The sequence below is a fragment of the Sylvia atricapilla genome, chromosome 25 (assembly GCF_009819655.1).
Source record: "Sylvia atricapilla isolate bSylAtr1 chromosome 25, bSylAtr1.pri, whole genome shotgun sequence".
NCBI classification, from domain to species: Eukaryota; Metazoa; Chordata; class Aves; order Passeriformes; family Sylviidae; genus Sylvia; species Sylvia atricapilla.
The window spans coordinates 3,831,120-3,850,731 of NC_089164.1; the positions used below are offsets into that span (position 1 = coordinate 3,831,120).

The following is a 19,612-nucleotide window of genomic DNA, read 5'->3' on the forward strand; positions in this document are numbered from 1 at the left end:
TAAATAAAGGCAATATTGGCGATTCCCCCAACTTTAAATCAGCTGAGTTTTCCATTCCAGCTGTGGTCAGCAGATTCTTCCTGACCAGAATCCCCAAATCCCACCTTGGCTGGTGGAATCTGGTGAGGAATCTCGTCTTCCCTATTCCCACCTGAAATTCTGTGCTGGAGAATCACAAATCATTAAAACCAGCATTGTTTTTAAAATACAATAACATTTTGCTTGCTGTCGTGGTGTTTTGGGGTTTATTTTTTCCCAGATAGAAGAGCAGCTGGGTCAGCCAATTGTGCAGTCCAGTTACACCAGTTTAGTTTCTATGGGATCAATCACTGTCTTCATTTATTGCCCCAAAATCCAGACAAATGCTGTGATTCACTCAGACGGGGGGAAAAAACCAAAAGCTTCTATTATTTCTAAAACTTGGGATGCTAATTCTTGCTTAGTCCAAGTAATGTAAACATTTCAGTCTCTTTGATTACAGAAGACCTACAAACGTGAGAGAGGGTCTTGATCCACCTCACTCTGCTCCAGTGGCTTTCCAGATCACAGTCTTCACTTCATAGCCTCATCAGCAGTTTATGCTCAAATCCATCCTTTTGAAGTGATTACATGCCAAAACACAACAAAAACATGTCCCTCCTTAGGAAAAAAACCTTGTATTCTGAGGTTTACCTTCCATCCCATTGTGAATTAACTGAAGGCTGCTGGTACTTTTACATTGACTTCAAAACTCCAGATTTAGATTCAGTGAATGTGCAAGTAGTGCCTGAGCTGCCAATACCGTGTAACAGCTTTGGATGTGTTTATTTCGATGGAAGCTTCACTGGATGGGCATTCCAAGTATTTCAGGATGACTTCACGAATCTGCAATGCCAAGTCTATAAAATAGAGCTAAATATTCCATGCTGGGGGTGGATTTCTTGGTCCTTTAGGTTTTGAAAATCGATTTGCAAAGCCTAGGAAGAAATTATATATATTTTTAATGCAACAAATTCTGCATGTTACAGATGCTGATTATGTAATCCCTTAAAAATAACACAGGAATTGAAAATACTTGTCATTTCAGATCTTCCAGTCTTTAAGATATGACAGAAAAGCAACATCCTGTAGTTGCAAATAAAGTTGTAAATGTGTAAAAACTAAATTTGTAAAGCCCAATGAGCATTATTTTAAATATTTGTAGTTTTTAAGTGTTCTGTCTGGCATTTAGACTTCCAAGAACCAGGTTCTTCCCACCAAAACACAAAGAGGAAAACATACCAAAGTTAAGGAAAGACCTCGAAGAGTTTGTCGGGGCAGGTTCTGATGATTTTGTCAGTGAAGAAGGATTGCAGATGCCTAGAAATAATAAAATGAGACTGGAGCAGTTGGTCACTGATAATTCCAGAGCTGAACTTGTGGAATCATGGAATTCTTTAAGATGGAAAAGGCCTCTAAGATGATCAAGTCCAAACATCAAACCAGCACAAAGCCCCATCCAGCCTGGCCTGGGACACTTCCAGGGATCCAGGGGCAGCCACAACTGCTCTGGACAACCTGTGCCAGGGCCTCCCCACCCTCACAGGGGAGAATTCCTTCCTTAATTTGTGCACTCTCATATTTATAGGGAGTGGATTTATTACTGCAGCAATATCTGCTGAGAAAATGTTTGCTCAGAAGTGCTTTAAAAACCTTTTTTAGCCGTCCTGTTTTCAAGATGAGCATTTTAATTTTAGATCAAAGGGATTCTAATGAGAAATTCCTTATTTATGCTCCAAATAGCCTGGTCAGAATCTAGGCAGGGGCTCACATTCTCCCATCACCCATATCTCCCATTTGCAACACAGGTTTGAATGACCTGAAGGATTTGATCATTTGTCCCCAAGGTCCCCAAAGGGCAGCACAGCATCCTTGTGACATTCCTACAACAGCTACAGCTCTCCAGGTGAGAAGGTGCTCAGCTATCACTGCTCTTCTGCATATCACTGCCTGTCCTGCTCTGAAGTGCAGGGAATTTCACCCTGGAAAAGTTCAGGTTCTTGGTATTTCTGTCCCACACATTTAAATACTTGCTTAAATCCATTGGGAAGATATTAGCCTGAAAGACTTACTTTTTTTCACATTTTTCAGTATTTTCAAGCTCTGTAAAAAAAAAAAAAAAAAAAAAAGACTAGTTAGGGGAAAAAAGTCCGAAGCAGTGGATCAGCTACTGTGGTGAAGGGAATTTGCTGGCAAATGCACATGTATAAAAACACTGATAAATGCACATGTATAAATAGATCAGCTACACTGTGGGAATTTACTGAGAAATGTAAAAGTATCACGTTTCATAGAAAGCAAATTTTGTGCCACTCTTTGGCTTTTTCCTTGTCATCCCAATTACCTCTGGTTTGTATTTTTCTTGCTGTTTTCCTCAAGTGCTTTTCTGTTCCACCATAACGCCCCAAAGTACAATCTCACCCGGAGGCTGGTGATGGTTCTGTCCTTGTGGGACAGACTCAAACTCCACTGGAGCAACTTCTTCCCCGAGGAAGTGGCACTTCAGGTGGATGGAGTGCCAAGGCACAGCCACTGGCACAGGCAGGGCTGGGTTACCCTGTTCCCAGTGCAGACTGGTGGGTGTTTGCAGTTCTACACCAGAACATTTTTATTACTCTTATTTCCTTGCCCTAAACACGAGTGCTCTCAGTGTTCCCCCAGTGACCAGTGAGAGAGCAGCACCAGCTGTGCCAGAGCTTTTCTCTCCCTCTATGGTCTCCTTTCCACACCTTTTGTTTCTTTTACCTTGCTCCTCCTGAAGCATTTCATGAGTTCTTTGGATGATTTTTCTGAGCCCTTGTTTTCCAAACCCGCAGGACTTGAGGAATTTCTTGCAGCAGGCTGCAGACCTGGGAATATACATCATATGTATGTTCTCAGTGGTCATTCACAAGTCCTCCTGCTTTTTTCCAAGTGCTTTGTTGTTGCTTTTCATCTCTTCAAATGCAGCACTTCCAGAAATTTTCTGCAGGTTCCCCCCTACTTGTGTTTTCTGCAGGTTCCCTACTTATGAGTTGTATTTGCTGAACTCTCCTGCAGGGAAGTGCTGAAGCACTGCCTGGTAATTCTTTGAACAAGTGGGGCACACTTTCAGAAACCCACAGGTTCAGGTGTGAGTGTAAAACCTCAGTTACATCCTGAGAAAAGAGCTCAGCACTTACCTGCTGCCTCAGCAAGAACAAACGACTCTGGGGTTCTTTCAGGAAGTGGAGGAGGAGAATTAGAGCGATCCTGGGTTGTCTTTGTCTCTGAGAAAGCAGAGATTAAAGAGTTGGTTACCTAGCTTTAAAATAACATATATATTATTATATATATATGTATTATAAGCAACCAGCTTATCTCAGTTGTCTCAAAGGAAACACACAACATGCAGACCAAGAGGAGGCTGCAAGGAATGTCATCATGTACGTGATAAGGCACGAGCTGATTAGGAAACGTATAACTACCACTTTACTTGTTTGCAGAACTGTCTAGTTCTGGGATGTAGTTGCAGAACTATTTAGCAACCATTTTTGTTGCACTGAGCACAGATGCTAAACACATTTACTAAATAAAGCAGTTTCAGAAACAAAGCAAGTCTTATTTCCAAAGATTATCCCGGCATTAAACTTATACCTGTTTGTGGGCTCCAAAGCTTCACACTCTGGAAACAAAAAACAAAGCAGCTATTTAAAATTCCCAGCTATTTAAAATCCAAATGTTGTTTTCTTGCATACAAGGAAGCCAGAGAAGATGAGGAAAGGATGTGATGTGCAAACACCCTCCCACATACACCTCCACGCTCATGTAAAGGAAGACAGACTTGTGCCTCATTCTTCTACTTCACAGAGTTGTCACTCAGCTATGGGATGATCAAGAGATGCCTAAATTTTGGTCAGGTCTTATTGGTTCCACAGGGCTGTGTGAAGCTCAGCAGGACACTAATGTCCTTCATTATCCTTCTCTGAATGAGGGACAATATGTTTATTTCCCTGTGCTGGTCTTAGAATCCCAAAAAAGAATGTTTGGAGTAAAGTAGATGTTGATAAGAAAGGGCTGAACTGAGGCCATGTCTTCTTTCCAATCCTAAGCCCTGAAATCCCTGGAACTGTTCAAAGCCAGGTTGGACAGGGCTTGGAGCAACCTGGTCTAGTGGAAGGTGTCCGTGCCCATGGCAGGGGGGTGGAATGGGATTATTTAGAGCTCCTTCCAACCCAAACCATCCCATGAAATAATTTATGGCAAGTACAAAGTGCCAAAACTAGAGTCTTTCTCAGAGAAGGGAACGTGGTAAGGAGATTGCCATAGGAATAATGCTGGAAAAGAAGTAAAAAGCCACTCAGTTACCTTACATGGTCTCAGTCTCACAGGGTCATGAAACCCCTCTGAGTGAGACTCACCACTCCACTCCCAGGAGGTTCCAATATTTGGATTTCTGTCTGGAAGCTGAAAATCCGACGTGGCCTGAGGAAATTGTCCTAGAAGCAATTGAACACCAGAGAGATCATTCCTCATCCCAGGCACTGCCAGATGCTACAGCACCACCCTGATGTTGGATGAGCCCTCAGTGCTGCTCAGAGGCACATTTAATGTTGTTGATCACTCACCTGGCTCACTGGCCACAATGAAGGACTCGGGGGTGCGCTGGGGCAGGGGTGGAGGAGCATCATCCTCATCAGGCTGTGGCAGGGGGGCTGATTGGAGAGACACAGACAGGTTAGTGGCATGGCAGGACACGAGGGGGACCACACACCTGTGTAGGAGAGGAGAGCTGCTCCTGCCCTGCCACGCACCAGAGATTGAGGTTCAACACCTCTGAACTGTGCTTAAACATCCAAATAACTCCCAGCACCAACTGCACAAGGAAAATGAGCATAACCCAGCACAGAGCCAGGTACACAGCTGGTGGTTCTGCTGCTGCTTGGCTTGGCTTGGGCTGCAACTCCCAGGACTTCCCAAGGGCACTGGGATAACAGGCGTGTCTTTGTGACACTGAATGCTGAAGGGCCTGGGCAGGACAAAGTGGAGCAAGTGACAAAGTTGTGGACAATAAGAAATGTCCAAATGGACCAGGACTAACCAGAACAAGGAATAATTCCATCTTCTTCATATGACAGGTGATTAATTTAAGACTACAGAGCTGGGCAAATCACTTGTGTTGAATCATGGAATCATGGAATCATGGAATCATGGAATCATGGAATGGGTTGGGTTAGAAGGGACCTTTAGATCAAACACCCCCACCATGGATAGTGTTGTCACCCAGTTTGCTCAGGGCCCCTGAAATCCTGCATCTCTCAATCTCAGTGAGATTTCAGTGTCCCCTGCATGACACTCTGCAGCAAAGAGTGGAATTTCCCATTTCTGGGAGCTTTCTGAATGCTTTTTGGAGCATCTTGGTGTAAGAATTAGTCAGCATCGTCCCTGCCTCCCTGTGAGAGCTGTTCTGAGGTGACACAGTGGTTCAGAGCAGCTGTGTAATGCAAACAGCAAAATTACGCTGTTCTTAAAATGTGGGGGGGAGAAAAATCCAGGCAGGATGAAAAGAGTGTGAGGATGAAACCAGCTGCTCCCTCAGCTCCCTGAGGAGCAGCTACAGCCCTGCCTGGACACACTGACCACACTGACCACTCTCTCCAGCACACCCCAGTCCAGCTGGTCTCACGTGTCCCCTTGTTCCAGTAGCACTTACCTGAGGGGAAGATCCTGTCCTGGTTCAGGGGAGCGTGGTGGGATGATGGGGAGCTGCCTGGGGTGGGCTGTAGTGGGGCACTGGCAGAGCATGAAGGGGGGAGCTCATCCTGCCCCTCCAGAAAGGGAAACACGGGGGACACGGGGTCATCTGGAGAGAGGGATGAGAAGTAAGGGTCTTCTGCTGAGCACAGCTGAGGGTGAGGGCATTGCCTCTGGTTCCTGTGGTGTGGGGGACCATCTGCTGCTCGTCTGGAGGGGTTCAGGTCCACAGGGGAAAACCCATCCTGGAAGCTTGAGTGAGCAGCTTTTGGCCACTGTGGACTCCAAACAGGCTTGGCATCCTCTGCATCCCATTCCAAGCCTTCTCCCCGCTGCCCCAGCGCCAGAGGGGTCGATACAGTCCATGCCAGAGGTGCTCTGGCACCAGGCCCCCTCCTGCCTGCTCCCTTGGGGTCCAGCTCCAGCTCCCAGCTGTGGCATTTCTGAGGGGCATCCCCAGCACCCCAGGGCTCGCTGGCTGCTGCCTTGGGGCAGCTGCTGAAGTTCAGGGCACCGAAGGAGATGGCCTGTCTGATGGGGGGCACTGCCCGGGCAGAGCTGTGCCGTGCTCCCGGGGCACACAGCGAGGGCAGGGACACTTTGCTCTGTGCCACCGGAGAGAGGTGTTGGTGCTCATCCTGCTGCTGAGGGGGATGGTGGTGTGGAGCCTGCTCCTCTCGCTCGGAGCTGCAGGAAAAGCACAATAAAGTGGTGTGGAGGGCTCAGGAAATGTCAGCCCACTAACAGAGCCCACAGAGCTGCTCCCAGGAGCAATTCCCTCAGGAAGGCAGAGCCCTGCCCAGCCTCGAGCAAGGAGCACAGGGAAGGACTGGGCTCTGTTTCAACACCGTTAAATGGTGAATAGAAGAGGCCTCTTTATGTCAGAAAACCGAACCAAAAAGCAAAATTATTTACAGAAAGTAGACACTGCGATCCCAGAGAGATCCCACCAGCCTTGGAAGCTGCTGATATTGGGAAGCTACATCCTCAGGGCTGCTGTTCCTGCAGCAAGGGGCTCTGGAGTGGAATGTGCAGATGGAACCAGGGTGAGGGTGTTCCATTCCAGGCAGAGGGCTGGGATGACCCAGCCTCCGTGTTCATGAGACTTTCTTATACTGTTTTATGCTGTTTACAGTTCATGTGTGAAACACTGCGTGACACAAAGCCCAGGGCAGAAGAAGGGGACAGATCATGGCACACAAGGAAGAGGCTGAGACACATCAGTGAGAAGAGCAGGAGTTACTAGGAAATTAGGGAAAGTTTCTTTACTGAGGGGGTGATCAGGCATTGCAACAGACTGCCCAGGGAAGTGGTGGAAATGCCATCCATGGAAGTGTTCAGAAAACATGTAGATGTGGCACTTGGGGACATGGCTTAGTGTTGGACCAGGCAGTGCTGGGTTAATGGTTGTGCTTGCTGCTCTTAGGAGACTTTTCCAACCTTTATGATGCTATGAATTATGTTAAGAACAAACATGAGAGTCAAAGTGAGACTCAAGGGAGGCAGCAGATCCTGAGAGCTGAAGTGTTCCAAAGCACACATCTAAAAGTTCATCTCTCTGAAATCGTGTGGGTGACTGGAAATACCAACCAGGGATATTTGTGCTGAGGCCTTACCAGGTGAGTAAACTCAGGCCATAAATGTCTTCCACTGGAGTCAGGACTGGCTTGGCTACAGGATGCCCTGCTCCTTCCTAGGGAAAGGAAAAGTTTGCAAATGAGAGTAAGGAGGCAAAATGCAAAGAACACCAATGTGCTGCTTCAGGAACTAGAATTTTTGCCAAATACTTCTAATTACTAAAGCACTTGGGAAATGAAAGCAAGGTGGAGCTGGAAACTGCAGACAGAACTTCCTGAAGAGCAAGTCCTGACAGCACCTTTCTGAAATGAGAGTACAGTGAGCCCTACAACCATCCAGCTGTGTCAAGCAGCTGACAGGCAGCCTGTGCAGACACTCTGCCTTCAGGAGGCCACACTGGACAAGCTGGGTGCTGGTTTGTTGGTGACACCAGCTCCTGGCCACCTCCATGCTCTGCACAGTGTCCTCAGAGGACAGGGAGGTTTAGGGCGGCGAGAGGTTTGGGCAAGAGCTACAAAACCACATCCTGACTTGAAACGTCCTCTGCATTTTGTGACCTTTGCTCACAGGCTGTCCTTAACCAGTCCAAAAAGACTTTTCCCAGGTTTTTTTTCTCACTCAGCTCTGGCTTGGAACATCCTGCAAATCCTCTGGAAAAACTAAGGCATGAGTCCCATCGCAGGATCCCCTTCCCAATTCTTTAGATAAAAGTTCCTGACAAAATGAGCTCACTGTGACCTTCCAGGCTTTGCTGGGATGCAATTACTTTCCTAGATTTGATCTAGTGAGGCTCATGTCAGCAGTCACAGAACAGCAAGAGCAAAGAAAGCCTCAACTCATTTTTGCTATTTCTAATATGCAGCTTCCCACTAAGACCACCTTTCTTTTTGTCAGAGATGTAACAGATTTGTGAGACTTTCCTGTGTTTTTTCCCCAGATATTTCCCTGTGTGCCCTGCCACAGACAGCCTGTAGTGCTGATTCCCTCACTAGCACACATGAGGTAACACTTCCAGCATCACTGCCTTGTGATCCCAACCTTCCCAACCTGGACCTTCCCAGCCTGGTCTGAAAATCCCTCAGCTGCTTGCAAACACGCCATGAAGACAAACTTCATTGGCACATCCCCATGGAAATCAGTCACTCCTGTAGAAAATTCGTGCTGTTCTGTTCAGTCATGACATTAAACAATCATAAAAATATATAGAAAATAGAAAATAGTTTTGAGACTGAAAAAAAATCTAGGTCTTGCTTGTGATAAGCGTTGCACATTCAGGGGAAGAGCTGGATTCTCATGGGTTAATATCAAAAGGGACCCAGTTTGGGTATCAAGGGGAGAAGAAAATATGGGAATTCATCCCAGGTCTGCTGCAGGAATTGAGGTTAGAGCTGGAGTGCCCAGCCTGCAAGAGGCAGGGTGTTTGTCCTGGGACTTTTACCTGTGAAGCAGCAGAATCTTTCTGGGCATCCAGTGCTTCAATCTGCCTTTTGAAGAGCTCAATCACCGCATCGTAAACCAGCTCATACTGCTCCTGCATTCCAGACAGACAAAAACTGTGACAGGCAGCACCAGTGGGACCTGTAAATGGTCACTTCTTCCCAAGCAAGCATCACCCCAGAGAGAAGCTGCTTTCCTGTCCGTGTGCAGGGTGTGAGTTCTGAGAAGAGGCAGAAGCCACAACTCTCACAGGGTTCATACTGAAGCATTTTGGGGGGTTTTTGGGTGTGCAAACAACACTGTTCTGCATTGAGCTTCCTCTTCAGGCTGTGGCAGCTGAGAAAAGTTCCCACTTTATTGCCTGGACAGTCCCTGGTTTCACAGAGTAAGCGTTTGATAAATCACACTGTGAGCACTGGCCCAGCTGTCCACAAGGAAACGTTCAGCTACCAAATTAATTTCTGCCAAATCATTGTTCTGTTCAGAAAAGGGACTTTGCACAACAGCTCCACACCCCAGCTCCCACCAGCATCACTGCTCTGGGTGTCCCTCTGAAAACCCTCCTGGGGAAAAGGTGAGGTCCCAGCTGGTGACAAACATACCTTGGTCTGCACTATGCAAGGTCTTTGGGTCCGCATTTCCTGGATCAGACTGAAAACACTGAAGTTCACTGGAACAATCTGGTGAGGAAGAGAAAAGACAAAATGGTTTTGAACTAAAAGAGATTTAGATTTAATATTGGGAAGCAATTCTTCCCTGTGAGGGTGGGGAGGCACTGGCACAGGATGAAGAGAATCTGTGGCTGCCCCATCCCTGTAAGTGTCCAAAACCAGGCTGGACAGGGCTTGGAGCACCCTGAGATAGTGGAATGTGTCCCTGCCCATGGCAGGGGGCTGGAAAGGGAGGATTTTTAAGATCCTTCCAACCCAAATCCTTCCATGATTTCTCTGATTTCTCTGATAAAAAATTACAGACAGGTCTAATTCCACAAAGCTTCCAAGTCATGATGCAGTTCAGAGCACTGTCTGAAATCCAGGCTGCTACTGCAATAGCTGTTAACAAAGGGCCTGCCTGAAGTTCTATTTTATTTATTACAAACCGTCCTCCTCTCTACTGTCTCACACTCCACACAAAATACCCTTTTTATAACAGCTGTGGGCAGCATGAAGGATGTGACAGTGATTTCCCAGTTGGATGGGTTCAGGGAGCTGTAGAATAGAAGACAGCAGCCTCTCCTCTGAGTCCCAGCACCTGCCCTGGGGCCAGGGATTGCTGCCTGTGCTGTTATTGGAGAGTCAGAGTAAAGCAAGGGGGTGGTTTGGAAACACTGAATATCTGATGCGCGAGTGCAGAGAGACAAATGTAGACAGAGAAGATGTATTGAAGAGTGAAGGTCAGCACAGGGTCATGTGCTGTGAGCTGAAGGCCTGGCCAGAGGGAGCAGTGGAGGGAGGATTCTGCCCCACTGGTGTGATGCTGGCAGTGCCTAAAGAGAGAAGAGTGGCACAAACTGGGAATGGGGAATCAGCACTGCTGTTCTCGTCAGGCCGTGGGGAGCTCCCATCCACCTGAATTCCACCTGAGTGCAGCCAGAGGGGCTGAAAGGCAGAGGGGAGGCTGGGGAAGGACAGAGGGGTGCAAAGGCCACAGAGGGCAGGCAGGGGCTGGCACTCACCCCATCCTTCAGCAGCTTCTGGGTGTAGTCGATGGCGCAGATGACGCCGGTCCTGCCGCAGCCAGCGCTGCAATGACAGACACAGGGCACGGGGTGGGCACGCCGTGTGTGCTGACAGGGTGTTGGGAGGACACCCACAGCCACCCGGGACCCTGCCAGCCCACACACACATCCTGCAGACCCGCAGGATGCTGCAGCCTCAGCCCACGCAGGGCTCTGCTGCACAGGGCTGGGAGGCAGAGCTCATGCCCTGAGAACAGCTCTCAGTGATTCTGTGGTGACCAGCCACACGTGGACATGCCCAGGGGTGGTGGTCTCTAACCCAGACAGCCTCTGCTCTCTCCAGCTCCCTGACAGGAGGGTGTAGCCAGCCGGGTGTTGGTCTCTTCTCCCAACTAACACGGAGCAGGACAAGAGGAAATGGCCTCAGGTTGCCCCAGGGGAGGTTTAGATTGCATATTAGGGAAAATTTCTACGCCAAAAGCATTGCCAAGAGCTGGCACAGGCTGCCCAGGCCAGTGGTGAAGTCACCATTGAAAATACATGTCGTTGTGGCACTTGAGGATGTGGCTTAATGGTGGCCTTGGCAGTGCTGAGTGAATGATTGGACTGGACCATCTTAAGGGATTTTCCAATCTAAACAATTCCATGGCTCTGTGATTCTATTGCTGGCTGCTGCTGCCTCCTTCCCTGTCCCCTGCCTGTGCTGGCTGTCCTCAGAGGATCCTTTCACCTACAAGAGGAGCTTGGCTATGGGCTTGGCCAACTCCCTAACCCTGTGACCCCTGGGGATGTGGGAGCACAGGGGGGCCAGCAGCCAGGTCACCCACCTGCAGTGGATGCAGACAGGGACCCTGTCATCGGGCTGGTAGCAGCGAATGTCCCTGATGAGCTGCAGGATGGGCTCGATGGAGGAGGGGATGTGGTGGTCCGGCCAGTTTTTGTAGTGGAAGTGGTAGATGGTGCGGGTTACCTGCAGGAGAAGGGTCTGAGATGTTGGCACAGCAAGGGGAGCTGGATTTCTGCTCCATCCCCAGCTGCCATCTGCATCAGCAGGCAAAGGGCAGAGCAGCAGTTTGCTGTTGGTTTTGCTGCAGGAGCTGTTTTATGACATTCTTGGCCTCACTTACCCGGAGTCTGATTTGCCATGACTGACAAACAGCTTCAGAAACTGAGGTCTGAGTTAATGAATTTTTTACTTCCTTTGTTCCTTTAACTACTGTCAAATCTAATTCAGCAGTCTGAGCAATGTAAAAGTTTCTGCACAAAATGTACCATATTTTAATATATTATTTATATAACAAAGCCAGCCCAGGTGCATTTTCTGCCTTGACCTTTCCTCCTTACCTCATTCAGGGTCACCTTTAAAGTTCTAATCACATATTCATTCCTCTTCTCCTCAGCCTCCTGCAGAAGAAGGAGTCAGAGTCAGGTTTTCCATGGGTGCCCCGGGGTGGGGCAGGGTGCTGAGGTGGCTGCACTCACACAGCTGATGGAGAAAGGGCCACAGTGCAGGGGGGAGCCGTCCACCTCCGCCCAGTACCGCTCACATTTCTTCTGTTGGGACAAGCAGGGTGTGTTTGGTTATTCCCCAGGGTGTGTTTGGTTATTCCCCAGCTGTGCTGTCTCCTTTGTCACTTTTCAGGAAAAAATTCACGTTGGGAAGAGGCTCAGCTCTTGCTGCTGTCCAGCTCCAGCCTCCCCTTCCTTGGAGCTGTCACTGCTGGTTTTCCCTTTTCAGAGAGATTCCCTATGCTACTGGAAATGACTAAAGAATTTCATGGAATCAGAGACTGGTTTGGTTGGAAAGGACTTTAAAGATCATCTCATTTCACCCTCTGCCATGGGCAGGGACATCTCCCATGGGGCCATTTACAGCTGGAGTCCCAATACCCAGCTTATATCAAACAGAAACTGGCTGCCACTAATCGGATTTAATAAAAATCTGCATCTCTCACCCTGCCCTGGCACTCAGGGCCATCTGTGACACGCTACTCACCTTCCCCATTTCAAACTCCATGCAAGCCATGACCACAACCTGCAGGAAAAAGGTTCATTAGAAAAGTCTGAGCAGCACTTTCTTATCCAGGCAGCAAAACTAAAGTCATCTCTTGTGGGCACTTATCAGTGATAAGGAAACTCTGTGGGCTGCCTCCCCCCAGGCCCCAACTGCCAGATGAGTGACACTGGGACACCACCCACAGCCTGGCACAGGGACCTCCCCAGCCAGAGCCCAAAGGCAGGGACAGCCACCAGCAGACTCCTGCTCTGGCATGAGAGGGAAGAGGCTGACAGGAGAGATGTGGGACACACACAACACCTGGAGTGAAACCCCGACACTCCCACTGACTCACAAAGGACTTCTGGCTGTAAGGGCAACTTTTCTTAAGAAAAAAAAAAATTACACATAAAGTTTATGTTTAAATCTGCACCTTACCAGGACTTCATACTCCCAAATCATCCTCCAAAAGTCAATGACAGTAGTGGGGAGAGGACCCTGGGTTGCAATGTATGCTCTTGGCCCATAGACACCCTGGAACATTCAAACCAGACATGGACACATCTGTGCAGAGTTCACCAGCAGAAATAAAGTCATTCCTCTCTCAAATTTACTTCGATCAGCAAGCCCATTAAGGATTTAGAAGGACTTTCCCATAGTTGAATTTTGGGCACATACATTAACTCAAGCTTTGGTGTGCAAACCAAAGGCAGGGCCAAGCTGGGATTGAGCTGAGATCTGCTCCCAGAGACCAGCATCAGTTCCTACAGTGCCTCTGGGAGCTTGGAGGTGATGTGGCCACAGCTCTCCTGCTGATAGCCAAAGAATGAACTGTGATCCTGTTGGGAAAGTCTGTTCTTCTGCAGACAGGTTACACAGAGCCCTGGGTCACTGGTCACTGCCATGAAGAATGAAGGGAATCTTCTATCTATTTATCAGTCATCAATCTGTCTATCTCTCTGTCACTCAGAGAAGGGTTGTAGGCCCAGGACAGTCCCAAAACTCGTGGAGCTGTGAATGGAGCAGTGTCTCAGGCTGATCTGCCCCCTTGCTCACCGCAGCAGTGGGTCCCAGCCTGCAGCACTGCAAGGCTTCCTGCCTCTGCACTGGTTTCAGCCCAGGTGACCCTGGCCACAGGCAGTTTTGCACCACTGTCACCCACCAAAGGCAGCAACAGCGACAAAGAAGTTTGGGCTGTGAACCACAAACTGTTCCACCTCCAGCACAAGTGCATCCCTTGCCCCCCAGCCCGGTGTCTCTGTGCTGCACAGGGGGTTTCTGAAGGGCTCCCTCATCTTCTTACATCAGTTATCCCTGAGCACAGCCCAAAAACTGCTGCAGAGCCCTTTGGTTCACCAGAGCCCCCAACCTGCTCCTCCTGGCACAACCCACCGAGGTGGCACCACCAACACCTTTGCAGGACAAAACGCCACAGAAGAGACAAACCTTGATGAAGTTGGCATTGATGTAATGAGAATCTGTGTCCGATGTAATCAGGGACAGCTTCACTCTGCTGTGGTCAACTGCAAAAGCAGGGGAAGCAGTCAGTGCCTGTCCTTCATGGTCACTGAGCCCGTGGAGGGCAGCACAAGGAGCTTTGGGGGAGCACTCACATCAGAGAGCTCATCCAGGGCTGTGCAAGCAGCTGAGGTCCCTCCCACACCTCCCACAGCCCTGCTGCCTACACACACAGGGGATGGGCAAGATCATTTTGGGGAGTGAGGGAGGTTTTAGGGGAGAGCTGCAGGTGCTGCCAGTGCAAGGCTGATCCCCTCTGACCGTGCAGCAAGCCAAGCCCAAAACCACCTAACCACAGTCTAGGCTCAAACCAGCTCTGTGGGGTTGGATGCAAAGGTTTGAAAGCTGGGCTCAACCTTGGAAGTCTTTTCCAACCTTAATGACTCTGTGATTTACTTTCTTTTCCAAGTTGGAATGGATAAAAGAGACAGTCTGCTCTGATCCTGGGACAGTGTAACAGGATTTATCCTTTGGAGACCACTGCACCAAGCCAGGACAAACCACAGCAGGGTTTGCCTGTTGTCTGCTTTGTGCATCACGGAGACATCACTGTCCCAATTCCACTGGATGCAGGTGGTTGCAGTGTTAAACAGAAAGCTTGCAAGGATAATCACTGGAGGATGTGTTTCCTAGTGAATAGAAGCTCTTCTGTCTGTAGAAATATCACAGAATCACAGAATATTCTGAGTCAGAAAGCACCCACAAGGATCGAGTCCAGCTCCCAGCCCTGCACAGGACATCCCCCAAATCCCACCGTGGCCGTGACAGTGTTGATATGTGCCAAAGTGCTCCAGGGCAGGCCCTGCAGCAGCCAAAGCCCTAAATCTGAGCAGCAGGACTCAAAGCCAACAGACAGCAGTGAGATGCTCACATACAACAACTGTGCAGGTGGGCTCCACAGGATGAGAGCAAGAAAAGCAAGAAAAACAAAAGGCTGAGTAGGAACATGTGCCATTTCCAACCTACAAGGTAAGATGTCCTTGTATCTGTTCTTCTTGACGTTCTCTGGCTGCTCAGACGCTGCTGTAGGGTAGATTTTATCCGACCTGTACTTTGTTGACTGTCTCTTCAGCTTCTGTGATAAAAGAGTGGAACAAATTGCAGCAGACGTGCTGCAGCCAGCGCGCTACTGGAGAGCACATGAAGGTCTCGAGGGGTCACATTTGCTACTGCAAAGCAAGGCTGGCACCATTCATTCTTTCCTGAGTGGCTTTGCTCAGAGCAAGAATAGAGACAGAAGCACTGAGAGCCCCAGCACAGGCTTCTGAAGAATGGAAAGTGTGTGCTGAGGCAGTGCCCACACGTCGGCTCCTGAAGTGACACAAAGCATCGCCCTCACAAGTGAGTGAGTGAGGCCCAGGGGAGCCACTCTCAGCATAAATGGCACCCAGATCAGAGGAGTGGCAATGTCAAAGCACCTTCAACAAGTGACACCAGAAAAGACAGGTAAATCTATTGATTTTCCTCACTTTGGTAGGGATGCTCCCATCTGGAAGCAGTGATGTTCAAGTCACTGAGGCAGCACAAGCAACTGGAGCAGAGTGGCTCCATGGACTGATCAAAGAGAAGGAGTCCTGGGACAGACCCTTAGAGCTGCAAATCTCTCATCTCTTTCATTTTCAGGATAAAGCTGTAGCACTCACAGAGAGTTAAAGCATCTTTCTCCTGGCAAAGCATAGAATTTTATTTCACTGCCACCAGCTTCTAAATAACACACACTATTTTTTACCATCAGCTTCAAAAGAACCATTCTCACTGTATTTTTTTTTCTTTCATATTTTTGTGTCCAGATTGCTGGGTTTCAATATTAAACTGCAGTTTTAAAACACTAAATTCAGCCACAATAGAAGTTAAATCTCAGAGATCTGATTGAATGAGTCAGGGAGGAGGTACAGGAGGCTCAGGACAGTCCATATGTCCAGTCTCTATTCATTAAGAACATGGGGCAGACACAGTGGGATAGAAATTTTGGGAGCAGGGTGGGTTTTGTAGCCACATCCCCATAACCTTCTGAGCAATTCTGGTGTTGGTCACATCCTCCCCTTCCTCTTTCCAGTGCACCCCCAGCTTCCAGGGAAAGCTTTCATGGAAGGGGCATGACTAAAGCCAGTCTTCCCAGAGCCAAAGCCTTGAATCATCTGACTTCTCTGTCCCTGAATATAATCTGACACAAAACCACCTGGGAAATGTCTAGGTGTGAATAAGGAGGTGGGAATCACAGAACCATGGAATATCCTGGGTTGGATGGGACCCACAAGAATCATTAAGTCTAACTCCTGGCCTTGCACAGACATCCCAAAATCTCACCCTGTGTCTGAGAGCAGTGTCCAAACTCTCCTGGGGCTCTGGCAGCCTCGGGGCTGTGCTCATTCCCTGGGGAGCCTGGGCAGTGTGCAGCTGTGAGACAGAGGGAAAAAGGGGACTCTAACAAAACCCCTATCATTCATAGCAACATCACCACAATTTGTACATAAAAATGCTCGGTCCCACAAGGAGAGGGCAGGAATTGGGGTGGAGGAATGGCACTGAATGTTTCTATCACGTTTGGAAACAGAAGCCTGCCTTGCCAAAACTGGCCGTGTATCAGGTGACCCTGAGAAGATCTTGTCCCATCCAACAGGAAATGCAGCCTTGACCATTTCCATCTGCCATTTTGATCAGAAATGAATTCATTAGCCTGCTGGAGCCAGCCTGAGCACCAGGGCTCAGAGCTGCCTGCCTCACACACACAGACACCCCAGCAGAGAGAGGGGAAACGCAGCAGGCTGTGACAGCGCTTTGTTCCATGGAACAACAGAGTGTCACTGCAGGCTCAGAATAATCACTTCCCTCCACCCCAGACACCTGGAAACCGAGCTCTCAGCTTTCCCCAAGTGTTTGAAGTGCCAGATTTTGCTGGTGAGACAGAGCAGGGCTGAAGCTTGTGGGGACCTTTCAGTAACCCTGAGCTCACTGCCAGGGTCAGTCCAGTGCTTGACACATCTCAGGTCTCACAGAGGTACCAGTTTTACCCTTCCCTGTGTCTGTGGAAGCTGGGCAATGTCACTGCCTCTCAGAGCAGCCCAGACAGCCTGTCAGGGCCACCTGCCTCCAGCTGATACACCAAGGGCCACCTCCAGCCACCAGCTTCAGCCATGAGATGGTGCATTGGCATCTGAGCCTCATCCCCGGCACCCAAACCAAAAAACGTGTCAGAGAGCTCACAAAGTCAGGGCAATGCAGAGCATAGGGAGTGGTGGGAGCCATCAGCATTTTGTGCAGCCTTTGCCTCGAGGGAACAAGAAAGTAGCTTCCAGGAGGGGCCAGGAGCACTGCTGGATGTAGAGCAGAGAGATCCCAGAATGGTTTGGGTTGTAAGGGATCTTAAAGCTCATTTCATCCCACAATCTGCCATGGGCAGGGACACCTTCCACTATCCCAGGTTATTCCAAGCCATGTCCAACCTCGGACACTGCCAGGGATGGGGCAGCCACAGCTGCCTTGGGCAGCCTGTGCTTATAGAAACAAGGGGAAGCTGAGTCAAGGCAAAACCAGAGATCCCAGGCAGGAACTCGTGTGCCACAGGTCTAACAGATTGCAGTGGGGAGAAGGGGCAGAGGCTCCATATTCCTCCCTGTGCCCCCAGTTCTGTTACCAGGCAAAGCGAAACCATGTCCCGACAAGTGCATTCACCCAGCAGAAAACAGGAAGCACTCGGGTAATTAGCTAAAAAGCAAACAATTCAAATGCAAATTATTAAATTCCTATCATGTCTTTACATTCCTCTTAGCCCAGTTAATTTCTGGGTGCCTGCTATAAAACTCCTAGAAAATCTCACTGTCACAGGTTTGAGAGGCGACCCTGCGAAATGAACTGAAACACTGAGCCAAGCTTTGAGTGAACTCACCAAAAACTCCTCTTCAAACTCTCCTCTGCTGCTCTTCTTGCCTTGGGCCCTTTCCAGGTTCTGGAGCAGGATCCCCCTTTGGTCCATGGTGGGAGCTGGAGCGTGCCTGGCCTGGCCCTCCTGGGAAGGGACATGTCAAGTGATCCGCAGCGGAAGGCACCGGCGCGGAGCGCTGCCTGTGGTTTTCTGACTTCATCACAGCCCCAGAGGAAATTAGTGCGTAGCAGATAATCCTGGTCAGCAGCACAGCAGAACACAGGGCACGGGGCCCTGGCAGCCTGTGCTCAAACCACCTCCACTTGGCACGGGGTGGGCAGCACTGAGGACAAGGGTAGGGACACGATGGACACCAGTCCATCAGCACTTTCAATTCCTTCAGCACCGTGTCCAGCCATCACTGCCGGGGGTACCCAGGGACAGCTGTGGGGCATTCACATCACAAGGGCTGTGCTTCACCAGGAAGGCTTCAAACCTGGAATGGGACTGGAAGAGTCCATAAAACAACATGGAAAATCCACAGCTCCCCTTCATTCTTTTAACGTAGAATTCCAGAATGGTTTGGGTTGGAAGGGACATTAAAACTTGTCTCAATGGCCAGGGACACCCTCCACCATCCCAGGTTGCTCCAAGTCCTGTCCAACCCAGCCCTGGACACTTCCAGGGATGGAAGTTGTGGTCTGTTTTCCACATCAGCTGTAAAATATTTTGAAGGAATCTTTCAGGCAGATGATGACACCCAAACAGTTGTTACTACCCTGGACTGCACAAACCATAAACCAGAGAAAAACCATCCATGTGCTTCAGGTCAATTATTCCAGCCACCATTCCCCACATCTCATGGCTTTTCCCAGAGGATCACAGAGATCACATCTGTCTCTGGCAGACTGCAGAAGTCAAATTAATGATGCCAGCCAGTTTCACCCTTCTCACTGTGTAACACTTGAAAAACCCTGTAAGCAAAGGGGAGGCCATTCCCAGCTGGGAAGAGGAGGCAGAGAGCACAGTTCTGGAAGGCCATCCATCTTCTCTGCATGTAGTGGGGAAAGCTCAACAAAACTAAGCTAAACCCAACAAATTTCAATCAAAAACATCCCCCAATAGATATGAGAATCACATCTTCTATATATCTAATACCTCATGTATTGCATAAAGGCTTCAGACACATTGAACCAAGTCTGATTCTCTCCCTGACTGTAACCAGGGCCATTCAGTGTGTTCCCCAGTGTGTTTTCTTGCAGATGGCATACAGAGCAGCTCCAGGATTCCTGCATTCAGTAGCTAAAAGGCAAAGGCTGCAAATGACTCTTAGTTTAAAATATCAAACGCTAATTTTGCAGAAATAAGCCTTGGAGTCACCTGAGAGGAAGAGGAACTTTTAGAATAATGGAAACATTTTAAAGCAAATACCCACCTGCTGAGTTTGCAGCACCAAGCACTAACCTGGAGGCCTCGAGTATGAGTGAAGCCCACTTTAGGGCTTAATTTGAGAGAAACTCAAGAAGAAAAATCAACTGATAACAACAAACTTTACTATTTTTGTTTGTAGTGATGGAGAATCTCTTTTACACATTGCTCAGTGATGAGTTCTGCTTGCAGGGTCTAGAAGCAGCACAACAGCTTTTCTCCAGTTACACCAGTGAAAAGCCCAAGTTCTCCTCTGGAAAGTAGCACAGTCCTTTCTCTCAGTTGTCCAAGTTCTCCTGAAAACAAATCCAACCCTCCTGAGCATGTGTTTTAGTGAAACAATCCGAGGCAGGTTTAAAGGCAGGAAGAGAAGGATGCAGAGGGC

General features: G+C 48.8%; 1 protein-coding gene across 1 annotated transcript; it reads right to left on the reverse strand.

Moving 5' to 3' along the window:
• Nucleotides 1-231: 231 nt before the first annotated feature.
• PTPN22 (protein tyrosine phosphatase non-receptor type 22) lies at nucleotides 232-17,962 on the reverse strand. Its single transcript, XM_066335639.1, has 21 exons — nucleotides 17,824-17,962; nucleotides 14,904-15,012; nucleotides 13,866-13,942; nucleotides 12,858-12,953; nucleotides 12,420-12,458; nucleotides 11,906-11,977; nucleotides 11,768-11,827; nucleotides 11,251-11,393; nucleotides 10,421-10,487; nucleotides 9,348-9,425; nucleotides 8,747-8,839; nucleotides 7,347-7,423; nucleotides 5,690-6,417; nucleotides 4,605-4,691; nucleotides 4,345-4,475; nucleotides 3,634-3,661; nucleotides 3,180-3,266; nucleotides 2,764-2,867; nucleotides 2,091-2,121; nucleotides 1,261-1,338; nucleotides 232-956 (listed from the first exon to the last, which is right to left on the reverse strand). Exons 1-21 carry the CDS (start codon nucleotides 17,908-17,910, stop codon nucleotides 892-894), a joined length of 2,337 nt encoding a protein of 778 aa, XP_066191736.1. The 5' UTR covers nucleotides 17,911-17,962; the 3' UTR covers nucleotides 232-891.
• Nucleotides 17,963-19,612: the final 1,650 nt, after the last annotated feature.

Coding starts and splice junctions, on each gene's coding strand:
- PTPN22 (XM_066335639.1), bottom strand. CDS start 17,910: ATGGACCAAAGGGGGATCCTGCTCCAGAACCTGGAAAGGGCCCAAGGC. Junction 15,013..17,823: donor AGTTTGAAGAGGAGTTTTTG/GTGAGTTCACTC, acceptor CTTTTATCACAG/AAGCTGAAGAGACAGTCAAC. Junction 8,840..9,347: donor CTTGCATAGTGCAGACCAAG/GTATGTTTGTCA, acceptor TCTGGAATGCAG/GAGCAGTATGAGCTGGTTTA.